This window comes from Cinclus cinclus, chromosome 6 (assembly GCF_963662255.1).
Source record: "Cinclus cinclus chromosome 6, bCinCin1.1, whole genome shotgun sequence".
Classification (NCBI taxonomy): domain Eukaryota; kingdom Metazoa; phylum Chordata; class Aves; order Passeriformes; family Cinclidae; genus Cinclus; species Cinclus cinclus.
The window spans coordinates 27,537,277-27,556,603 of record NC_085051.1 but is presented as its reverse complement, the minus strand read 5'-3'; the positions used below and the strand labels follow the sequence as shown (position 1 = coordinate 27,556,603).

Sequence of the window (19,327 nt, the reverse complement as noted above, 5' to 3'; positions counted from 1 at the left end):
TTCCAGATGTTGATGAGCTGAACTTTTGGAGATACTGAAAGATTCCAGGTAATGTCAAATTAAGAAGAAAGTTAAAACCCATAAGGTTGCAATACATCACTATCTTCCCCCATAATCGTGAAGATCCTGACAGTATTTCCTAAACAATGGGCTTTGCTCTGAAATTATCCTAGCTGACAGATCCCCAAATCTCTCAAAAAAAAGAGAGAATCTTCCAGTGTTAGATTAGCATTTTGTCTGTTCCAGGAAGGCATTTAACACATGCATGGGAGATAAGCAAAAGAAGAACAGGAACCAGGTGGAAGTCCAGCACAGTGGGTCATTTTAAGACCTGCAACAAAATGATCATAAAGTTGCTGCTAGTACATATTTTGTGTATAAAAAACAGACCTCCCTAACATTTATATTTCCCACTGCAGTCCCATTTTGAAAAAGTTAAGTAATTACCTCTTCATATTATCCTGCATCTACAAGACAGGCCATGTGCAATGCAAACTCAGCAAGCTCAGAATTAACGCCGTGACTTTTTCTGTTGTTGTTCCTCATTACATTACTTCACCTTTCATCCAAGTGTCTTAAAGTGCCTTACAGATAGCACTAACCTTCAGTGAGGTCAAAAGCCTCTTTTGCCATTGATTCTAACCAAAGTCTTCTGGACCCTAATTAAGTCTCATGGTGACATTGCTCTGCATTTTAAAGCTGAAAGACTTGGAGGTAGAATGGTAAACTGGCTTATTCTCAAACACACAAAAATTCTGTGGTGAAGCCACAAATAAAAACAAGCAGTCAGGGTGCCAGCCAGCAGACTTAGGAAAGATCTCCACTTCTACCACTGCTCATAATGGTGTAATTAACACTCTGCATATACTGACTTAAATTTTTTTCAACATGGATTTTGACCATAAGATCCGCTGACTGTCAAACTGGAAATAGGACAGGGAGACTCAAAAATATGTACACCGATCAATTCATCTGCAGTGTGTGGGAGAGGTAGAGGGTATTTGCTGAGTGTGATAAAGCTGAAGGGATTCTCCCAGATCACTGCCAAGGGAATAAACATTAGGTTTGATCGCTCTTCTCTTCATCTTTCTTGTCTTTCCTTTCTTTTCCTTTTTTCCCCTTTCTTTTCTTCCTTATTTTCTTCCAATTTATTTAATTTTTATGTGAGTGTCCATGCGCTCATTTATTAACCTGGCCCGGTAGAGTGTAATAGATATCAGGCCTGAAAAGTCATAGACAGATGAGAAGTTCCAGAAGTTATGTCAATGATACCTTAAATTATGCATCTCTAGAGCCAAACAAGCCAGGCAATGTTATTTTATTCAATGAGCTTTTTTGTTCTAACAGGTGCAAAAACTAGAACCAAACCTGACTTAAGCTTATTTTCTTGATCAGTACCGTATAGTGAATTAAGGCTGTATCACAGTCTACATCACAGAAGATTTGAGAATAAAAGATCTTCAGATGTCACTAAGCAGAGTTCTTACTTTCAAAGGAACTTTTTCTGCATATATCCTCAGAGTTTCTAGTTCTATTTTACTGTCATTAACAAATGATGAAGGAATTAAGAAACAAAGGAAAAATGGAAAGATTTAATGTGCAATCTTCATGAATAGGGTATCCTGCAGGAAAAGCCCAACTCTAACATCACCCCTAAATCAATAAAACTACTTACAAAAGTAACTATGGGAATGGATTCACAAGAAAAACCAATTAATTTCCTAAGGAGTAATGTTGCTGCTTTTCATCTGAGACATAGTAATTAACTAGGTATTCACTTTTTGCATAAGGTAATCAACAAGTAGAAGGTGCAAGTTTAAGCCACACAGCTCAGCCAGAAAGAAGTAGCTCCCTAGCAGAGAGTTGACTCATTTAGATCAGGTGACTGCCTCCAAGGATTTGGAAAAAAAAAAAAAAATAAAAGCTCACCCATAAGAAGAAACTGTTTTAAAACAAAGCCTTGAAATGCAGCCATGGCCTTGTCCTATCTTACTCAAAACTCCTCTGATTTTCTTTTACACTGCAACCTGCAACAACAGATCAAAAGCTCTGAGGAATTCTGAGTATTGCCTGAGCTAAGGTTTGCTCATAGAAGGTGTACTTAAATCAGTGCCTCTTGCCATTTCAACTTAGGTTTGTTTTCAGGTTCCAACAAAGACCCTGTCTTCATCTACATGTCCCCCACAACTGAGTATACAATTTTTTAAAAGTACTTTAAATCTTTAAAAACGGATTAAGGAGAAACATGGAAAGATCTGCACAGTTCAAATAATAGCTTCCCTGAACCTGAAAGGTGATTGATGTGAAGACAGGATGCAGAGTGAAAATAAAGTCAATATTTCCAAATAAATCTGGTATGCACTTATTCTGAAACATTTTTTTTCTTCTTAGCCTAATCAAGTTAATTTCAAGCTATACCAAGCTGAGCAGAATAAAGAACTACTTAAAACATGGTATCATCATTCACAGTAGTCTTTTTGCAAAGTTCGGTAAATTACATAAACTATGTAGTATATCACACAGTAACTTTGTTCTGAAAATGAAAAAAGTCGACCGGGTTTAAATACATAAAATAACTTCCGTGCATTCTTGATTTGGAAGGCAAAGGCCCTAAACAGAATTCTAGCTTCCCTTCATCCCTCCAAAGAAACAAAAAATACCCTGTAAGTTATCTTCCACACAGTTTCAGTTTAATAATAAAAGGAAGCTGATTTTAATGAAATAATATCAAGAAATAAGGCATTTTCTTTTCTACATCATCTCCTGGAGCCACATGACTCAATAAAAAACTCTTTTTAGAGATTAGAAGTTTTCTACTTCTCAGCGCTGCAGAAAATATCTTGGATGGAAAGCAAGTTCAGAAGAAGGAATTCTTGTCTCTTTTTTAAAGAAAACTCAGAATACAGATATTTTAAAAAGTTTTTCTTCAAAATGTGACCCTTAAATATACATAGACAAGCCCCCAAATAAATGGAACCTTGTATCTGTCCATTTCTCTGATTTCTAAGTGAAATTATTTTGATGATTTGGAACACAATCTTCAAAAACTTGGGAGGTGGAACCCATGCTTTAAAGAAAAACTGGTTTTCTTTTTCTGGGTAACAAATCACTGTCACATATATTTCTTCAGCCTGTAGGTAATACAGCACAATACTGAACCATATTTTAAGATATGCACTTTGGTTTGGCAGCATTTTATCCCTGTTTTTGTCATATCTAAATCACTGGGAAGGCAATGGAGAATGCATGGAGTGCATGCTTTGCTCCTGGGGTGTGGACCTGTGCATCATTTATTTCAATGATTACAGTGAATTGGTACAGTCAGAGATATGCACATTTACAAAAGGATTTTTCCTAGCACATTTTGTCCTGCTCTTACCAATAAAGCCCACTGGAGGTTTTCAATTCAATTCAAAAGGCTTTGAATCAGGCCATTTACTCTGTTTGCAACAAGGATCTTCAAAGCACAATAGAGACTGCAGGACCCTGCACAGGGGCCTGAGTCAAGCCAGTGCACTTCATGATGGAGGAAAAGAGGTGGATTTACTTTTTTCGTTTGGGTTTTGTTCGTTGGGGTTTTTTGTTTGTTTGTTTGTTTGTTTTTTGTTTTCTTTAATTTACAAGACTCTTTGTCTGAGATGGGGCCAGTTTTCCTTTCCAGCTCCTCCCTTTTTCTCCCTGGCAAAGGGCAAGTCCAATGTCTGGCCACCTGAGCAGGAGAATGCCAGCCAAGAGCCTGTGCCTGCAGTCATCAAACCCCTTGGAGGCCTCGGTGACAGACAATCCTAACCTGTGTCTCCATGTGCCTGTCCTCGCCCTGCCTGGATGCCAGTGCTCCTCCCTGGCAGGCCTGGCCCATGTCCATGGTGACCGTGGGCCCAGCTGGCTGCGCTGGCCTCGGCTCTCCAGGGTGAGGAATGGCAGCGCGGCCCCTCCACTTGCTGCTCAGAATGGCTCCGTGCAGGGGAGACAGGCTCACGAGAGAAGTTACACTGTGGTGATTACATGAAAACATTGCTTTGAGGAGAAGGAAAAGAAAAGCGGTGCCAGGACTGTGGCTTTCCTTCATGGAAGGGGAGGGAGATGGCTGGCTGGGCATGCACCCCCTTTCTGTCCCTGTCATTGCTGGGTGCAGCGAGCAACGGTGGGGCAGAGAGGGGGACTGGGGAGCTGCTGCTATCCTCAAGGCTAGACCCTGCCCTGGGAAGGAACAATGAAAGAACACAAGTGCTGGCGTGGTAGGAAACAGGCCACGCACAGCTGAAGTGAGCTCAAGGCTCTTGCTCGCTCACACATATGCAGCCAGGCAGGGATGTGCACAGCCATTTCTGGGGACTCCTCACTGTGAACTAAGTGCATGGGTTTTTCATTGCAGTTTTTCAGGAAGAAGTGTAAATCAAACTGAATGAGAGGAAATGGCCAGTCACTTACTCTGTTGTTAGCACCAGAGATAAGCATGTTGGCTGGCCTGAAACCGGGAAGTGTTGGGGTACTTGATACAAGGGCCTGCAGCAGGCACAGCTCAGGCTGGAGGCACCACATCTGGGGTGATGTGGTGCTGTTTTCTACCAAACACACTTGGAACTTGGGTGTAACGCTGGGAAAGGACTGGTGTTCTGTTCCCAGAGTCGTGCTAATCAGCCTGCACAGTCCCATGGCCTCCCCCAGCTCCAGCTCCCCACGCTGCACTCCCCCGCACGGGATGGGCATGCCCTTCGCTGGCACACAGAAAAGTGAGATATGTTACTGAGAGGTGCTGTAAACCACCCACCCAAAGTATTGCCAGGTCTCTCTAGTAACTGGATTTTATCTCCTTTTTTGAGTTAGTTGGTAGTGTGGGGATAGAAGAAGCTGTTGCTTTAGCACAGCTTTTAGCAACTCTGAAAGTTTTGCCTTTCCCATAGCCCCTGCTCACAAAGAAGCACAGCCAAAGAGCACTACAAGAAGTGCTAGGAGAAGGACATAAATCTGTAAGAGTCAGAGGAAGCCTCTAAAAGTGGAGAAAGGAAGATCATTTGATCATCTCTTTTACAGGAATCAGTGTGGCCCTTAAGTAGAACAGCTCATGAAAGAGCTGGGAGGTGAGCTAGGCAGCTGGAAGGTACAGCTAGGAAAATACAGCATAACCTGATTGGATTCAGTAGATTTAGGGAATCAGTGTTCCTCCACCTTAAGGCAGCATTTCATAGAATTTCTGTGCACTGACCTTATACAGTCTTCTTCAGGAACACCTAAAGCATCAGCCAAAAGTCTGCTGCTAGGAGTAAAGCATTGTAACTGTCTAGTGCCTCATGATGATAAAGAGTAGGAGATGCAGAGTAGGAAGACAGACAAAAGAGCTTGACATCTTAACAGATTTCTTGACTTTAAGGGGTACCTCTCTAGAGACTTGGCACCTGGCCACTAAAACACATCATTCCCATCAGCTAAGGGAATATATCCCACCTCAAGAAGGGGTTCTCATGCTCAGTATACAGCCCCATCTGGCAGCATCCCTCAATATTCAGGTGAGAATGGCCGGTGCCATGAATTGGGTCCCTGCAACATCTTGTAGGCTTTTATCTGGAAATTACTCACCGGAGGAGTGTGAAAAGGCAGAGAGCACCTATTCAGTTTACACTCAGTCAAAGCATTTGGATTTTACTTAGTTCAAATTCTACATGGAAGAAGGGTAAAAAAAAGGCAGAAAGAGCAGGGAGATAGCAGGGAAAAAAAAATAAATACATAAATTATATCCGAAATCAAGAGCTGATGTGCTGTTGAAGCAACATGCTTTCAAAAACCAATTAGTCAGATTGGAAATATTTTCCCATAAACTACTGAGAAGCACTAGGTGCTTCTCTTCAATGACAGTTGCATATCAACAGCAACATTTTAGTCCCTGTCCAGGCAGTATAAAAAAAGAAACACCAAACTAACAAAGCAACCACCCCATGACTCCAATCAAAACAAACCAAAAAAAAAGTGGGCTGTGGATAAGCTCTCCCTCTACATAGGAGACGAGTTTGGGATTTTCCACTATGCCATAACTCTAAACAACTGATCTATTTTTTAACTCAGTATTGCAAAATACATGCACAAAAGTCTCAGTAATTTACAGCTGCAAATAGGATTTAAGGGGAATCTTTACATAGTTGAAACTCTCCAAACACTATAGCTTCTTTTAGCATTTTGAGTGTTTTTCCTTATGAAAACAAACTCTGAAAAGAGAAGAAACCCAAACAGATTAAATGACTAGGAAGTCCACTCAAGGTAATGTACATATTTTCACTGAAAAGCACCTGCTGCCGGGTATCTTGTTGCAAGGTGGGCATTGGTGCATCCTTGCATTCAGAAGTAGCTCCCACCATGGCCCCAGCAAGGATCAGCACTGAGGCAAGGAAAAAGTGGGTCTGATGCGGTTTTTCAAATTGATGCTGCTTGTGGAGAGGAACAAACAGCTCGTCTCCAACTGAGGGGCTGACTCTCGTCATTTATTCATGGCCAGCCCCCTGCCTGGATTGAAATAAAATGTTTCAAAGATGACTGTGTGGGGGAGCTGGAGGACAGCTTGGAGGCACACTGAGGTTAGCACATTAATTTTTTATCTCTGGAGACCGGGTATCCAATTATGCTTAGAGTACACAAAGAACTTTGGCTGGTCTCTCCAGTAGAGATTTATCCACATAATAAAATCTGTGATGAAACTAGGCACAACAGGCTGATGCCATGAAATAGTGTACACAGGTGGTTTTGCAGGGCAGATGTTTAAGCAAGCAGAGGGGCAGGAGGGCACAGGAATGCATCCTCCTTAACTACATGTATTGCACAATGGATCAACCTGGCACAATGTACCTCATTTAGGATTGCCAATGGCCAAAGTGCCTGTGGGCATAAGATCCTGTTCAGTTGCTGCTTCTGCACAGCCACCTGCAATCAACATTTCACATAGCCAAATGCCACTGAAACTCTTCTCCTTTAAAGGAGAGGAAGTTTTTCTCCATGTAGACACACTATCCTATTCTCCCAGGAATTAAGAAAGAGCATTTATACTAGTACACTCATTCACAGGGACATTTCAATAGATAGAAGTCTAATGTAATCCCTATATCAGAAGTGTCTCAAAATTTGTGAGCACCAGCTGCCCCCAGAGCTGGCCTGTACCCATGGAGAGAGATGGAATAAAACAGCAGGTGTTTTGTGGCAAGCTTGGATGCACCCAGAGCTCACAAATCTCACGGTCTCCGTGCCAACATGTAGAGGAAAACCCAGCAGAGAAAAAGTCTGAAAATTGTGTGGGATCATTTATTTTTTCACTGGAGTTGAGGAAAGGGGAAGTTGACTTTTTAAAGGGTTTTCTATAATTTCCTTTCCACAGTTCGATACTCAGGCAAAAAATAATCAGGGAGTAGGTCAGAAATAAATGTTTGTATAGGCAGAGGCAAGACTAGACACTGAGGAAGGGCTATTTATTTGTGTCAAAGAGCTAGATAAAGCATACAAAGCAAGCCACTAAAGCTCAAACAGAACACAGGCTAGGGTGTTGACTGTTGAACTATCTTTCATGTTGCAACAGGTAATCTATACGTGAGAAAGGACAGCAGGAGAGAGAGATGTAAAGAGATGAAATCTACACAGTCAAGGACAGTGAGATGTGCCAAGGAGGTGACACATGGGACTTGGGCCAATCCCAGTTCTTTGATGCACACCTATTCAATGGTTCTCAGTTTTAGGTAGGTTCCTCCTATCTACATTTCTTTTCCAATTTCTGGGTAATCCTCTGACCTACTCAGATTGGTCTGTGTATGAAATAGAGGGGACTGAACATGCAGAAAGACAAGAGGCTTTCAGGTCTTGATCTGGCACCAGTTAGGGCATCTATAGTTGAATCCTGCAGAAGCCCTGCTCCCTCCTGCATCACCAGGGCTGCTGTTACTGCAGGTTCTGCAAGGACTGGAAGCTGTAGAGGAGACAAAGAGGGTACAAAGGAAGGAAGTTCATGCTGCAGACACCCACCTGAACTTTACTGACCTGGTGCTCACCTCCCAGGGCACAACAAATTCCAAATGGCTGGTTTGATTTGCCTTGCCTTTTCTAAATCAGGCTGCTCCTATCTCTGACACACTGCTCAGCAAATAACCAGATCCCACTCTATACCATATCTCAGGTCCTCCTGCTCAGTTGGTTGCAGACTAGCTGTTCGGATTAACATCCCCCTGCCTGCCTTCCCTCCCTCCCATCTACCCCACCCCCCAAGCCCATGCAGAGAGGACTCTTGAAGCTGAAGACCTACGATGCTGCAGACCTGTCAAATCTAATTCATAACACATGCCTAGCAGTTCTTAGGGGAGAGGAAGGATCTGATGCTCGGCTCCCCAGCATCCCCCTATACAAAGGGACCATTTAATGACTGCACATTAGCAATGTGGACTATTAGCATTCACATGGAAGATAAATGGCAGCATAAATTAAATATTGCCAAGTGGAAGAGCAAAGACGCAAGATCTGAGCTTAAGGCTGTAAGCAAACAAACAGGCAAAAAAGGAACAAACAGCCACTGTGACAGCTCACCATTTGAGACAGTTACCTTCCAGCATCTGAGGTTTTCCCCAAGGCTGATCTGCACATTTGCATGGCTGTTGCCCATACCTCACTGGCTCCTGGCTGGTTATTCTTTCCATTCAGGAATCTGGGCATCAGAGAGATTTACCCCAGTGGTTCTAAATTTCTGCTTGCTAGTAGATCTGTGCATCAGCAGCTTCCCTTTGCCACATGTTCTGAGGGAACACAAGCCTAAGCATCTCTCACGCTACTCTTTTCCACAGTGTAGAGCGCACCTCTCTTATCGTGGGCCAAAGTCCACTGCTTCTAACCTTACCATAGGTTTTCTAGCTCTTCTTGCTAACTTCTATCTTTTCCTAAGCACCACAACACAAGGACTGAGACCACTTGGCACCTGTGTCAAGCTGAATTCAGGGCACAGGACACTACCCTTTTTTTTTTTTTTTTTTTAGGTTATCTATTTCAAGACCATTATCAATATTGATTGAATACAGATTTGCAATATTCCTCTCAGGTAAGCAACTCATACTGACTGCTGCAGGCACAGGAAAAAGAAAACCAACCAACCAACCAACCAAAAAAACCCCAAAGCTGATGAAAATGCTATGTAAACAGAAGCTACTGGCTGAACACTGACATTCCCCTGCCTGCCCAAGCAGTCACTCTTAGTGCACTGACAGCTCAAGTTTATCAACAGCTGGAGGAGTCAAAATTACTATTGCTGCGAATCTACAAAACGTGAATAACTAAAAGGTAGAGCATAAAAGTGACAGAAACATAGAGCTTGCCAAATGGGATCACACTAAACAGTCCTTCAAGCTCAGACAGTGGCTAGTAGCAGATGCTTTGGAGGAAGGAAACCCCCTCCCACACCTCCCTGGGGACAATTATCAATTATACTGCTTAGAAAGAAAATGTTTTCCTACTTCCATATTTCTTGCAGTCCTTAAGGTATTAGAAAGTGTTTTCCTGTGTATTTTTTCTGATAAGTATTTTATTGCTTTATAACTGCACTAAAATAACACAGATCACATGCTGATCCAAAAGAACTTTTTGAAAGCAAACAAAGTATCTACATAAATTCCAAGGTCACTGCAAACATCACATAGTATTGCACTCTGGAAAACTGAGAAACGGGATTAGAGACTTGCAAAAATCAGTAATAGAGCACAGTCTCCTTGACTTCCTGCTCTGTGCCTAAGGAGCACAGAAGGGACAGTCAAAGAGGGTGATGGACCTTACGCTCACAGTGAGCATATGTTATTCATCACATAAAATTTCGGACCACTTAGACCTTTCCTTCGATGCTATACCAGTGTGGGAAATTGAGGCACATTCTCCCTTCATTTTCCACCTCTCTTCTTTGCAGATCAGTACTGATGTGTTTTCATAGCTTTTGTCAAACTGTAACCAAGAAGCAACTTTTGGCAAAGTTGAGGGTAAGCTGTTTGTGCAGCAGGTGAAGGTATAAGAGACAAAGGTGCTGTTATTTTCATATGAAAAACTGAGACATTGACAAATATCTCTGATGTAAGGGCAAAACAAAGGCAGCCCCCCGAAACTACTGGATGTATTTTACTTTGACCTCCTTACTAAGTAAGAGCCACTGGGAAGCTGCTTGATGATGGGCTGGTTGGACATCTCTTCCCCCCTCTCCTTGCTACCTTCTCCCCACAGGAGCAGTAATGGAAAAGTGACTTGCTGCAGAGATAATGCTGGGTTTGAAATGAATTTCTGACTAGCTGAGCCAGCACCCGTGTGAGCTGCAGCTGATTAGCTCCAAGAATCCAGGGGTCAATCACTCACAACTGAGCCAGGCAATAACACCAGCCTCCCCAAGGCAAAGACAGGGTGGAGGCAACACCCCTGAAAAGGATCTCAAAGGCAAAGGGAAGAATCCTACTCACGTTTGTGGTTTTCATTTCGGTGGACAGGGGAAGAGCGGGTCTCCTGCTCGCGGGCTTCATCACCCTCTTCGCTGGCGAGGTGAGTGTGAGCATAGTGGTAGCTAAGCCCAGGCCTGTTCTTGTAACGCTTGCCACAGACTGGATGGAAAGGAGATATGAGGGAGGGGAAGAGAGAATGGAAACATCAGTGTGATCTACAACCACAGCAGCATCCTCTCAAATACTGATCCCTTTTCCCCTGAGAATGGCACCACGCACTCCATGCGCCTGCCCAAAACCCTTGCAGCCGGCACTAGTGAAAGGTGACAGAGGGCAGTCCTGCAGCTGCAGGTCCCCAAACAAGCTTTCTTCCCATCATGCTGCCAGCAATCCTTCCCACAGGCCTAGGCAAATGCACATTCAGTCCCTGCAGATCAGAGCCCTAATCCTCTCTGCTAAGATTTCTAACAAGATTGCATATAAAATTAAATGAAATGCCAGTTGCAGTGGTGGTGATGCACAGTGAACAGCAATGGGAACAAGACTGAGAAGAAAGGACATTTTTTTCTTCATTACTGATCTCTGAAAAAAAAGGAAACAGCTGTGATTTCAAAAAAGACTTTCTGTAAAAGGTTAATAAATAGCTTTATTCACAGATTCCCATATAAGACAAGGAGATGGAAATCATCCATAGTTTCTTGCTAAAAAACATGTGGTACTGATAACTTATTTGCCCAGGTAAACTTTGTATTCAGCATCCCAATAAACAATACAATGTGTGACAGAGAATCCTGTTCTGAACTTCCATTTATTTTAGGATTAAGTTAACAGATATTAAGGACAGAATCAAACAACTCAGGGTGATGAAAGGTCTACACCTTCACAGGGAGTTTACAGCAAGGGCAGGCAACATAATAAGATTCATTACATAAGAACTGATTCTCTGTAAAGTTTTTAATTAATGTTATTGTCTCAAAAATTTATCACTTTTCATCTTCAAAGCATTCTCTGAATGTTCATTATCTTTTTTACAGCTATTTGATCTACCAAATACAAATATTGCCATTTTAAAATACTAGAAAACAAAGACAAAAAGCTTAGTGCCCTTCTTGCAAGTTTTTGCTCCCAGAGACATCTTCAGTCACTTTATTACCTTAATTAACCTCAAGGATTTCACACACGAATAAATGTCATGTCCAGCAGTCTGTCCTGCATAGCTTGCTTAGAAGGCCAAAGGAAATGGTGCCAGAAGAGAGAAGAGAATCCTGTTTTTAGAACCCTCTGAACAGGATCTCCAAGGAGTAAGTGACCATCCACTCCTAAAAATTTAAGTTGGCCTAATATGTATCCTGAAACATATACAGATGCTTACTTCCCATTCTCCAGACACCTGAGTCTGGGAATGTCAAAGACTCCACAAATAAATTTTTAAAAAATTAAAACAAACAAACAAACAAAAACATCCCTCATCCCATTTATTCATTTACATATAAATAAAACTTAAAATTTTATTCCTTTCTGCTACTATTCAGAAAACACCAACTGATGTTCCACCTTTTGGAACAAATTATAAAAAAAATTAAATAAATGCCTATTATGATAATATATTTAATTCTTAATGTCTTCTAACTGATTTACAAACTCCCTCAAGGAAAATACTTTTCTTTATGAGAAACATGCAAATCAAGCTCATGATATGTATTAGTGATCTGGAATATTAGATACTTTTTCTTCATTGTGCAAGGTGATGATCACAGAGTCAACCTAACATGACTTTCAAAGAAGTTTCTTTGAAGTGAAATATGTCCTGTCCTCAGTCACAGATTTTTGAGGGCTTTGAATGGCCTTGATTTAGAACTGAGACCTCCTGCAGGACAGCAGGGGCAATATTGAGAGAAATAAAATACTCATATAGATATGCACATCCATTCTTTGAAGCATCTGCCTTCATTTTTCCTATGCAAACCCTAACTCCATTGCCAGCCATTTCAAAGAACTAGACTGTTGTTAGATGCATGCTCTCCACAAAACATCAGCTCAGTCTCCCTTCTTCCAGTACCATCCTCGTTTTCTTCCAGTGCATTCTGGAGTGGGAAACTACTCCTTCTCTGTGGTCCTGCAGGGCAAAGGACAAGGAGTGGAACAGATGCTGAACAAGAGTAAAAGCAACAAGATATTGGCAGTTCTGTATGACTTTCCCCATGTTTTGGATAGTGGAAAAGCATAACACTTAAGTAATCATCAACCCAGAAAGAGTTCACTGCTTAAATTCTTTCAGAATGGCAACCTCCTCTAATTACGTAAATGTTGCAGCATTTCTTAGAATGGAGAAAGAGATTTACATTTCTAGCAGATTGACCATCTGCTAGATGAGCTGGATCAGCTCATCAAGTGTCCTACTCTACCCCACTTACTTTTATGTGTCTGAAGAAGAATGTTAAAAAAATAATTCTATTGCTATGAATAACCAATACTGCTCAAAGACTTCTGTCAAATTATTTCCAGAACACTATCAGGTGATCAATGCACAAAAGGAAACTTGCATTCCCAGCAGCAAGTCCCAAAACTGTGGTGTTTACTCCATTCCTTACAGGATCCTGCAGGGATTTTGGTCATGGAGTTAAGGATGACATAGGAAATCAGATGGGTCTGCAGACTCTCCTTCTTCAGCAAAAAAGTATCAGCTCACCAGGAAAAAGCAAGTATCAATATAAGATGAGGCAGTAGTAGTTCTGCAGCTGAATTCTTTCCATTGTGAGGACTTCCAGGTGGCCTTCAAGGGTAACAGCAGTCTCAGACATGCCTTGTGAGAAATTGATTTGGGAGAGTTCATAACCAAAACAGAGGGAAATTAGTTTGGTTTACACTGTCCTAGCAGGTCCTTTGTAGGACCAAAGATTTGCAGTTCCAGCAGCCTTTGTTCTTGGTGTCTAGATTTTTCCATTTTTCAAATTCACTTTGTGTCATGAAAAGAGTCCAAAGCAATTCCATGAACTGAAACTGCAGCGATTTCATGTTCCTCAAAAAATTAGATTTTTGCAGGGGGGAAAGGGTCATGATATTAGTCAGGCGAAAGAACCATTGGCTTCAGTGAGACTTTGCTAGAATGAAAGCTAAGTCAGAACTTCATGGTTTCTTCAACAGATTGAATCTTCCTGAATTCACCCTAATCTCTTACTTTCCAGGTAAGAGCAATTTATTGATCTACTGTATCATTTTGCTAAGAAGTAGTTTCTATAAAAGGGTGATCATTAATAAACACTTAGCTCTTATATAATTCTTTTCACTGCAGACTGGCTTTTCAAACATTAATTAATCTTCCTCCACATTCCTGAGTGGGAAATACTATTCTCATTTCAGTTCTGAAAAAAGAGAACCACAGAGGGGCTGAGTTGCCTACACATTGATCTCTTTTCATTACCAGGACTGGAATCCATGAGTTCCAACATCCACATCAGTGCTTACACCACATCTTTCTCATTCTTAGAGCTGACAAAAGCACAATGAGAACTGGTTCTCCCAGTCTGAAATGCATGCTGTTGATTAGTTTTTAACACTATGCAGCTCACACATAGCAAATGAGAGTGCACCTTTCATAAATTTTGTCCAGTGGCCTTCCTTTCAGTGGCTTTGACTTTTTTATCTTCAATTTTCCTTGCTGGATAGGCTCATCATCCTTGCATGTGGTAGATTTCATACTGAATCTCAACACAGGAAAGCCGACTTGATCTTTAATTAGGTAGCCAAACTCAATAAAAACAGTAGGAGTTTGGATAATGCAACCCACTCCAATTCCTCCTGCATTCAAAGGATATATTTTTGCTATGATCTGATGTGAATGCTGCCTTAGGAACAAGCTGGGTAAGTAAGCAGTAATACAGCAGTGCAGACCAAATGTCACAAATGGGGAAGAGGGACAGATTTTTTACGAAGCCACCAGTCTCCTATGATGAACCTTACTTTCCTTCAAGTTTGAAGACTGATATGAAGATGTGTGAAAACAGTATAATTGCAAACATGGAGTGTTTCATAAAAGAGAGCTCTCTTCTAAGTTCTGGGCTGTAGCACCCTGCAATTCTTTGGAAAAGCAAATTCTCACTCTGTTTATATTTCTCAGTGAGTAAATGAATATAAAATACTCTCCCTGTTAAAAAAGGGATTTGAAATCTATGATTTAAAAGACTTCCTCATCAAATATCTAATGGATGTGTTGCTGTCATTTTGAAATAGTTACACATTTGGTCCTTGGCAGCCTGTGAGCAGTGTTCCAGCCAGCTCTCCACATACATTTTGCACAATCTGTCACCCGTATGAGACAGAAGGAAACAATCCATGTTTTTAATGGAAACAGGAAACGGGAGGAGTACATGCTGCCTTTTTTTAATTTTTTTTTTTTTGGTCACTGCATTTTGTCCCCCTCATTGTCTTTCTTTGCTTTTCTCTGTTGCCTCCTGTTCTTTCTTCTCAGTTGTGTTGTGTCAAATACTAAATCTTGAGTTAACTTCTGGCAGGCAGTCATTCCTCAAAGCTATCTTCCTGTCCTACCATTCACTTCACTGAAAAAAAACAAAACAAAACAAAACAAACAAAAAAAAAAAAATAAAACCTGTCCTTGTTCTGAACTGGTTTGGTAGTATATTCTCCCCTATTACAGTTATGTACAGACTCTGGCACATCTAGATATCTCAAACATTAACAGTGCATTTTCACCTCCACTGATAGAAAGAATTTACATTTGTCTGTCTTTGATCAGTACTGTCACACTATACACATGTAGTATGACAGCAGCTATTTAGTAACCCATTCCATAGGGAATTTTCTGCAGGTAGAATAGGGAGGTAAATAGTCCTTGTTTCAGTGCCCCCAGATGACAAGTCCCAGAATCTACCTGCTGTATTAAGATCGCAATAACTTTGCACCCCAGTGCAAAATATGTACCACTCAACAATACAGCTGTGCACATTTCAATAAATGGGTTGCTAGCCAGAGCAAAGGAGAAAACAACTATCCTACGTGAATAGAAAATGTTCAACTGCCAGAGTCAACTCTGTTCCTCTCTTACCGTGTGCTCTATTTCACATCCATTATTCAGTGTTTAAAAAAAATGTCCTTACTTATCTAATCTTGCCTTTTCTACCAATAATGTAGTCAATGGATGCCAAGAATAGCAGCTATGATGGGAGAGTTGTTTGTTGAGTTCATCTGAACAAGCACCTTATTCTCGATCTTACTGCTTATCTACTTAGAGATTCACTAGAAAGGATAATATCGAGAGATGATTACTAAATAACCTGTTAGGTCAGCCATCTCTGTGCCTCTCATGGATACATAACAGAACAAGTTGCATGAATCCAGTTTCTAAAATTAATTGTAAGTACATGTAAATCTATTAACCACTCATCTTCAGAAATGCTTCTATCCTCAGAAAAGCACATTTAACTTTGTTCTGGCCACTACTACTTTAAAAAGTCTCTTTGGAGTTTTTCCAAATAAAAGAAACAAGCTTAGTAAAAGAGCTGAAGAAAACACAGCTGAAAGAAGTCCCAGTAACTGTTTACAGACATAGAAGATGTTGTTATCCCTTGAGAACAGTGCAATGATTGCTAGTCTTAGACTTCAGCCGAGAAAATGTAGGTTAAATAACTACAGAAACCTTAAAATGAAGTTCTTGACAGAAGAATCAGCTTCTACAAAGTACTACAAAATCAGTGTCTCTGGGTACATACAATGTTGCATTAGTCACTGATCCATCAGAGATCCAAGGAAGGTTTCAGTCAATGCAAATTTTGCACAAGGAATGGATCTGAATGTACAGCTCAGTCTCAGATGGACCACAAAAAAGAATATGATTGAAATATAAATTGATATGTTAAAGTAGGAGTTTATATGGGAATAAAACTGAAAGGAGGCAAGGACATATTAGTAAAAGGAAAAGAAAGAAATAATTTCTTTCAGAGGTGGGCAAGGGAAATCTTCCATAGATAGAGGAACAGGAAACACAGGTGAAAGCATGTACATAGTCCCGTGTCTCCAAGGGAACTTGAGAAGAATGAAAGCATAAAAGTGAGGAGGGACAGCAGTAAAATTAATAACTTGCAGTGATTCAGCACAGACTAACTTCCCTGGCTAAAGGAAGTGGACATTTGGAGTCGTGGAACTCAAGTGCTACAACTGATTGCAAATCAGTTTAATCAAATTTTAAACCAGAATACAAGTTTCTAGATAAAACTTCAAAGAAGCTTGTTCTTTTTAAAAAGTATTAAGTAATATATAATAAACACCATTAAAGTAGTAGAAGGATTTTTAAAAAGACTGCTTGGTGGAAATAATGGCTTCCCAGCTGAACATTTGACAGTGACATAACACCAATTCTTATTAAACATGTAGGTATTCATTCGTTCGTTCACTCTGTCCCTCCTTTAAAAATCAATCACATGCCCGGTTTATCAGGAACAGTGGCAGTGGTTTGCCTTCCACTTGCTTGACATCAGAGACTTTGCTTTGCTTTTCAAGCCCTACTTTCCACTCTTTGAGGCACTTGCTGCCTCTCCTAGCCAGGTGCTTCAAGCTACATTTGGGACTGCTCTCTTACAGCTGCTGAGCCATTTGGCTAAGTTACCATTTGTAGTTTATACCCATCTCCCACAAGGCATCCCTGCCACTGTTGTTATTGAAGCTATCCCAAGGGAACTCAAGGCACAACACTATCCAGTGCAACTGCTTCAAAATCTGACCACTAAGTTTTCTACTTGCTGACATCATGAAACAATATATTTCATGATTATCCTAGCAATTTTATTGATGCTTTGGTCAAACATTTTTTTCTGAACTTCTACTACAGCATATGATCAATAAAACCAGCTGATGTATTTCAGAATATTTCATTCCACAAAACAGGTATCCAACCACCTCTTCTTAAAAACACAGGAGGACAAAATATTCTGAGCTTTGAAAACCTTTACCACATAGAAATTGCATGTTTGCAATTGGTTTTAATATTAGGACTGGGTTTAATACTGGTGTACATCTGAATGCCTCTTACAGAAAAAGGCAGATCTTTTCAGAGCTAACATTGCTATTTTCCAACACAAGGGGCAGTGCCAGTTGGGCATCATTCTTGCATCATCTTACCTACACAAAGCCTATTTTTTTTCCTAAAACCTTTTTATAACTGATGAAATCTGTTGATATATTCTTGTTTCCCATAAATATGAATGTGTAAATATGATAAAAGAGCAAAGTAGTTTTTTACTAAAAATTATTTTTTGGTGCACATGCAGTTTTTATAAGAAAATTAATTTCCTTTAACTGTGTTTTAGCTTTCTTCTCTGTGATCATTTTCAAAACTCAAATATCAGAATACTTGCAGAAAAAGCAACCTGGATGCAAATGAAATAAACTACAGAAAAAGCAAACTGTTGGCCCATTAAGCTGATTATCTGTATCAATAATGTGATTGAGGGAATAATGCCTTCCCAAACAGGAAATACATACACCGTGTTTCACCTGCATGTTTCCATGTAAAAAAAAAATTATCTGCCCAAAACATCTGCACAAGGAGTACTGCAAATCAATTTCTAACCTACCATAATTTGATTGCTTTATAGCTATAAAAATATTAATCAAATAATTAAAAAATTAATCTGAGAAATACACCCAAGCAGGATAATAGGCCAACTACTCATAATTAATTGTATGTCATGTTTGTATAGAAACAAGGGCAGGATATACTTCAGGATGATGACAATACCACTGGGACAGTTCTTCCTTTCTGCTCTAAACTCAGGTAAAAGAATTCTGCTGTCATATAATCCTTTTATCAGCTATCTACAGTGGAAAAGGAGAAGTCACTGTGCGAGGTCTGGAGTCCAAAACTCCTTATGACTCACCTGTAACTATAAGTTTCGTAAAAGTGAAAGGTGTCAGCCAAATGAAATAGGAAAATTTGTGTTTCCAACACCAAACACAAAATTTATGCTCTAAAATGCAAGCCAAGGCAAAATTCCATCAATACAACCATGTATGAGAGTCTTGACCTCAGGCCAGATTTCTGCTGCCTGCTTTTGTATCCTCAATGTTCAATCCACTCTGTGCAAATTACTACTATGCATGTTGTGAGTTCTTGGTAAAATCCAAAAGCAATGCAAGATCAGACAATAAAGAGTCATTCCATTCAAAATTACTAGCACTGACAAGTGTCCTTGGATTTAGAAGGATGTTCCAGAAAAGAGATAAAGAAAGATACACGTATACCAGCAAAGGAAACCTGTGTATTTCAGCAAGATACACCTTGGGCTCTCATAGAAGTCGTAGAAGACACATTTTAGTTCTTCCAGTGCACTAGGATTGCTATTTAACCACAGAATAAGTCTTCTATTCTTCAAAACAGAAAGGGCTCTTCCTCCTTGACCATGTTTTTGTCACATATCACGTTCCACTCTTATGCAAGTCTTCCTGTTTCTAGACACCTACAGTCAGCTGGTTTCACCATACAAGAATATGATTTCATCACATGGAATATAGTTCTTATTCACCATGCATGCTCCTTATTTCCTCTCATTTTTAAAAATCAGTAGAAAATAGCTCCATAGATTGACATAGCAAGGGTTATTCTTTTAAGGCCAGCAACATTGCAAGATAGGCGAAAAATAGAAAAGGGGGTTCTAGCTGTCTTCAAAACCACCTGCTTTGGGTCAGAGAAGTGAAGATATATTCTTTTTACTTTTCTATTTACTTTTTTTAGATTATTGTCTTACAGGCTAGAAGGCATCTGGTAGCACAAATTACAATTGGATGTATACTGTAGAGTAAGGCTTAAGATCGGATGTCTTAAAAATATGTGGGAAAGATAAGTGCCCTTCACAGAAATGACCAACAGTGGACCAAAAAAGAATATCAAA

At 40.3% G+C, this 19,327-nt stretch overlaps 1 protein-coding gene across 3 annotated transcripts in view; it reads right to left on the bottom strand.

The window, feature by feature from the left end:
- The window catches only part of DPF3 (double PHD fingers 3), an 87,452-nt gene that overhangs the window by 29,355 nt on the left and 38,770 nt on the right, over positions 1-19,327 (bottom strand). For all 3 annotated transcript variants that reach the window (XM_062494154.1, XM_062494153.1, XM_062494155.1), the window contains one exon: positions 10,449-10,586. In XM_062494154.1, the coding sequence (XP_062350138.1) occupies positions 10,449-10,586 (138 nt within the window). The remainder of the gene's footprint in view (positions 1-10,448; positions 10,587-19,327) is intronic.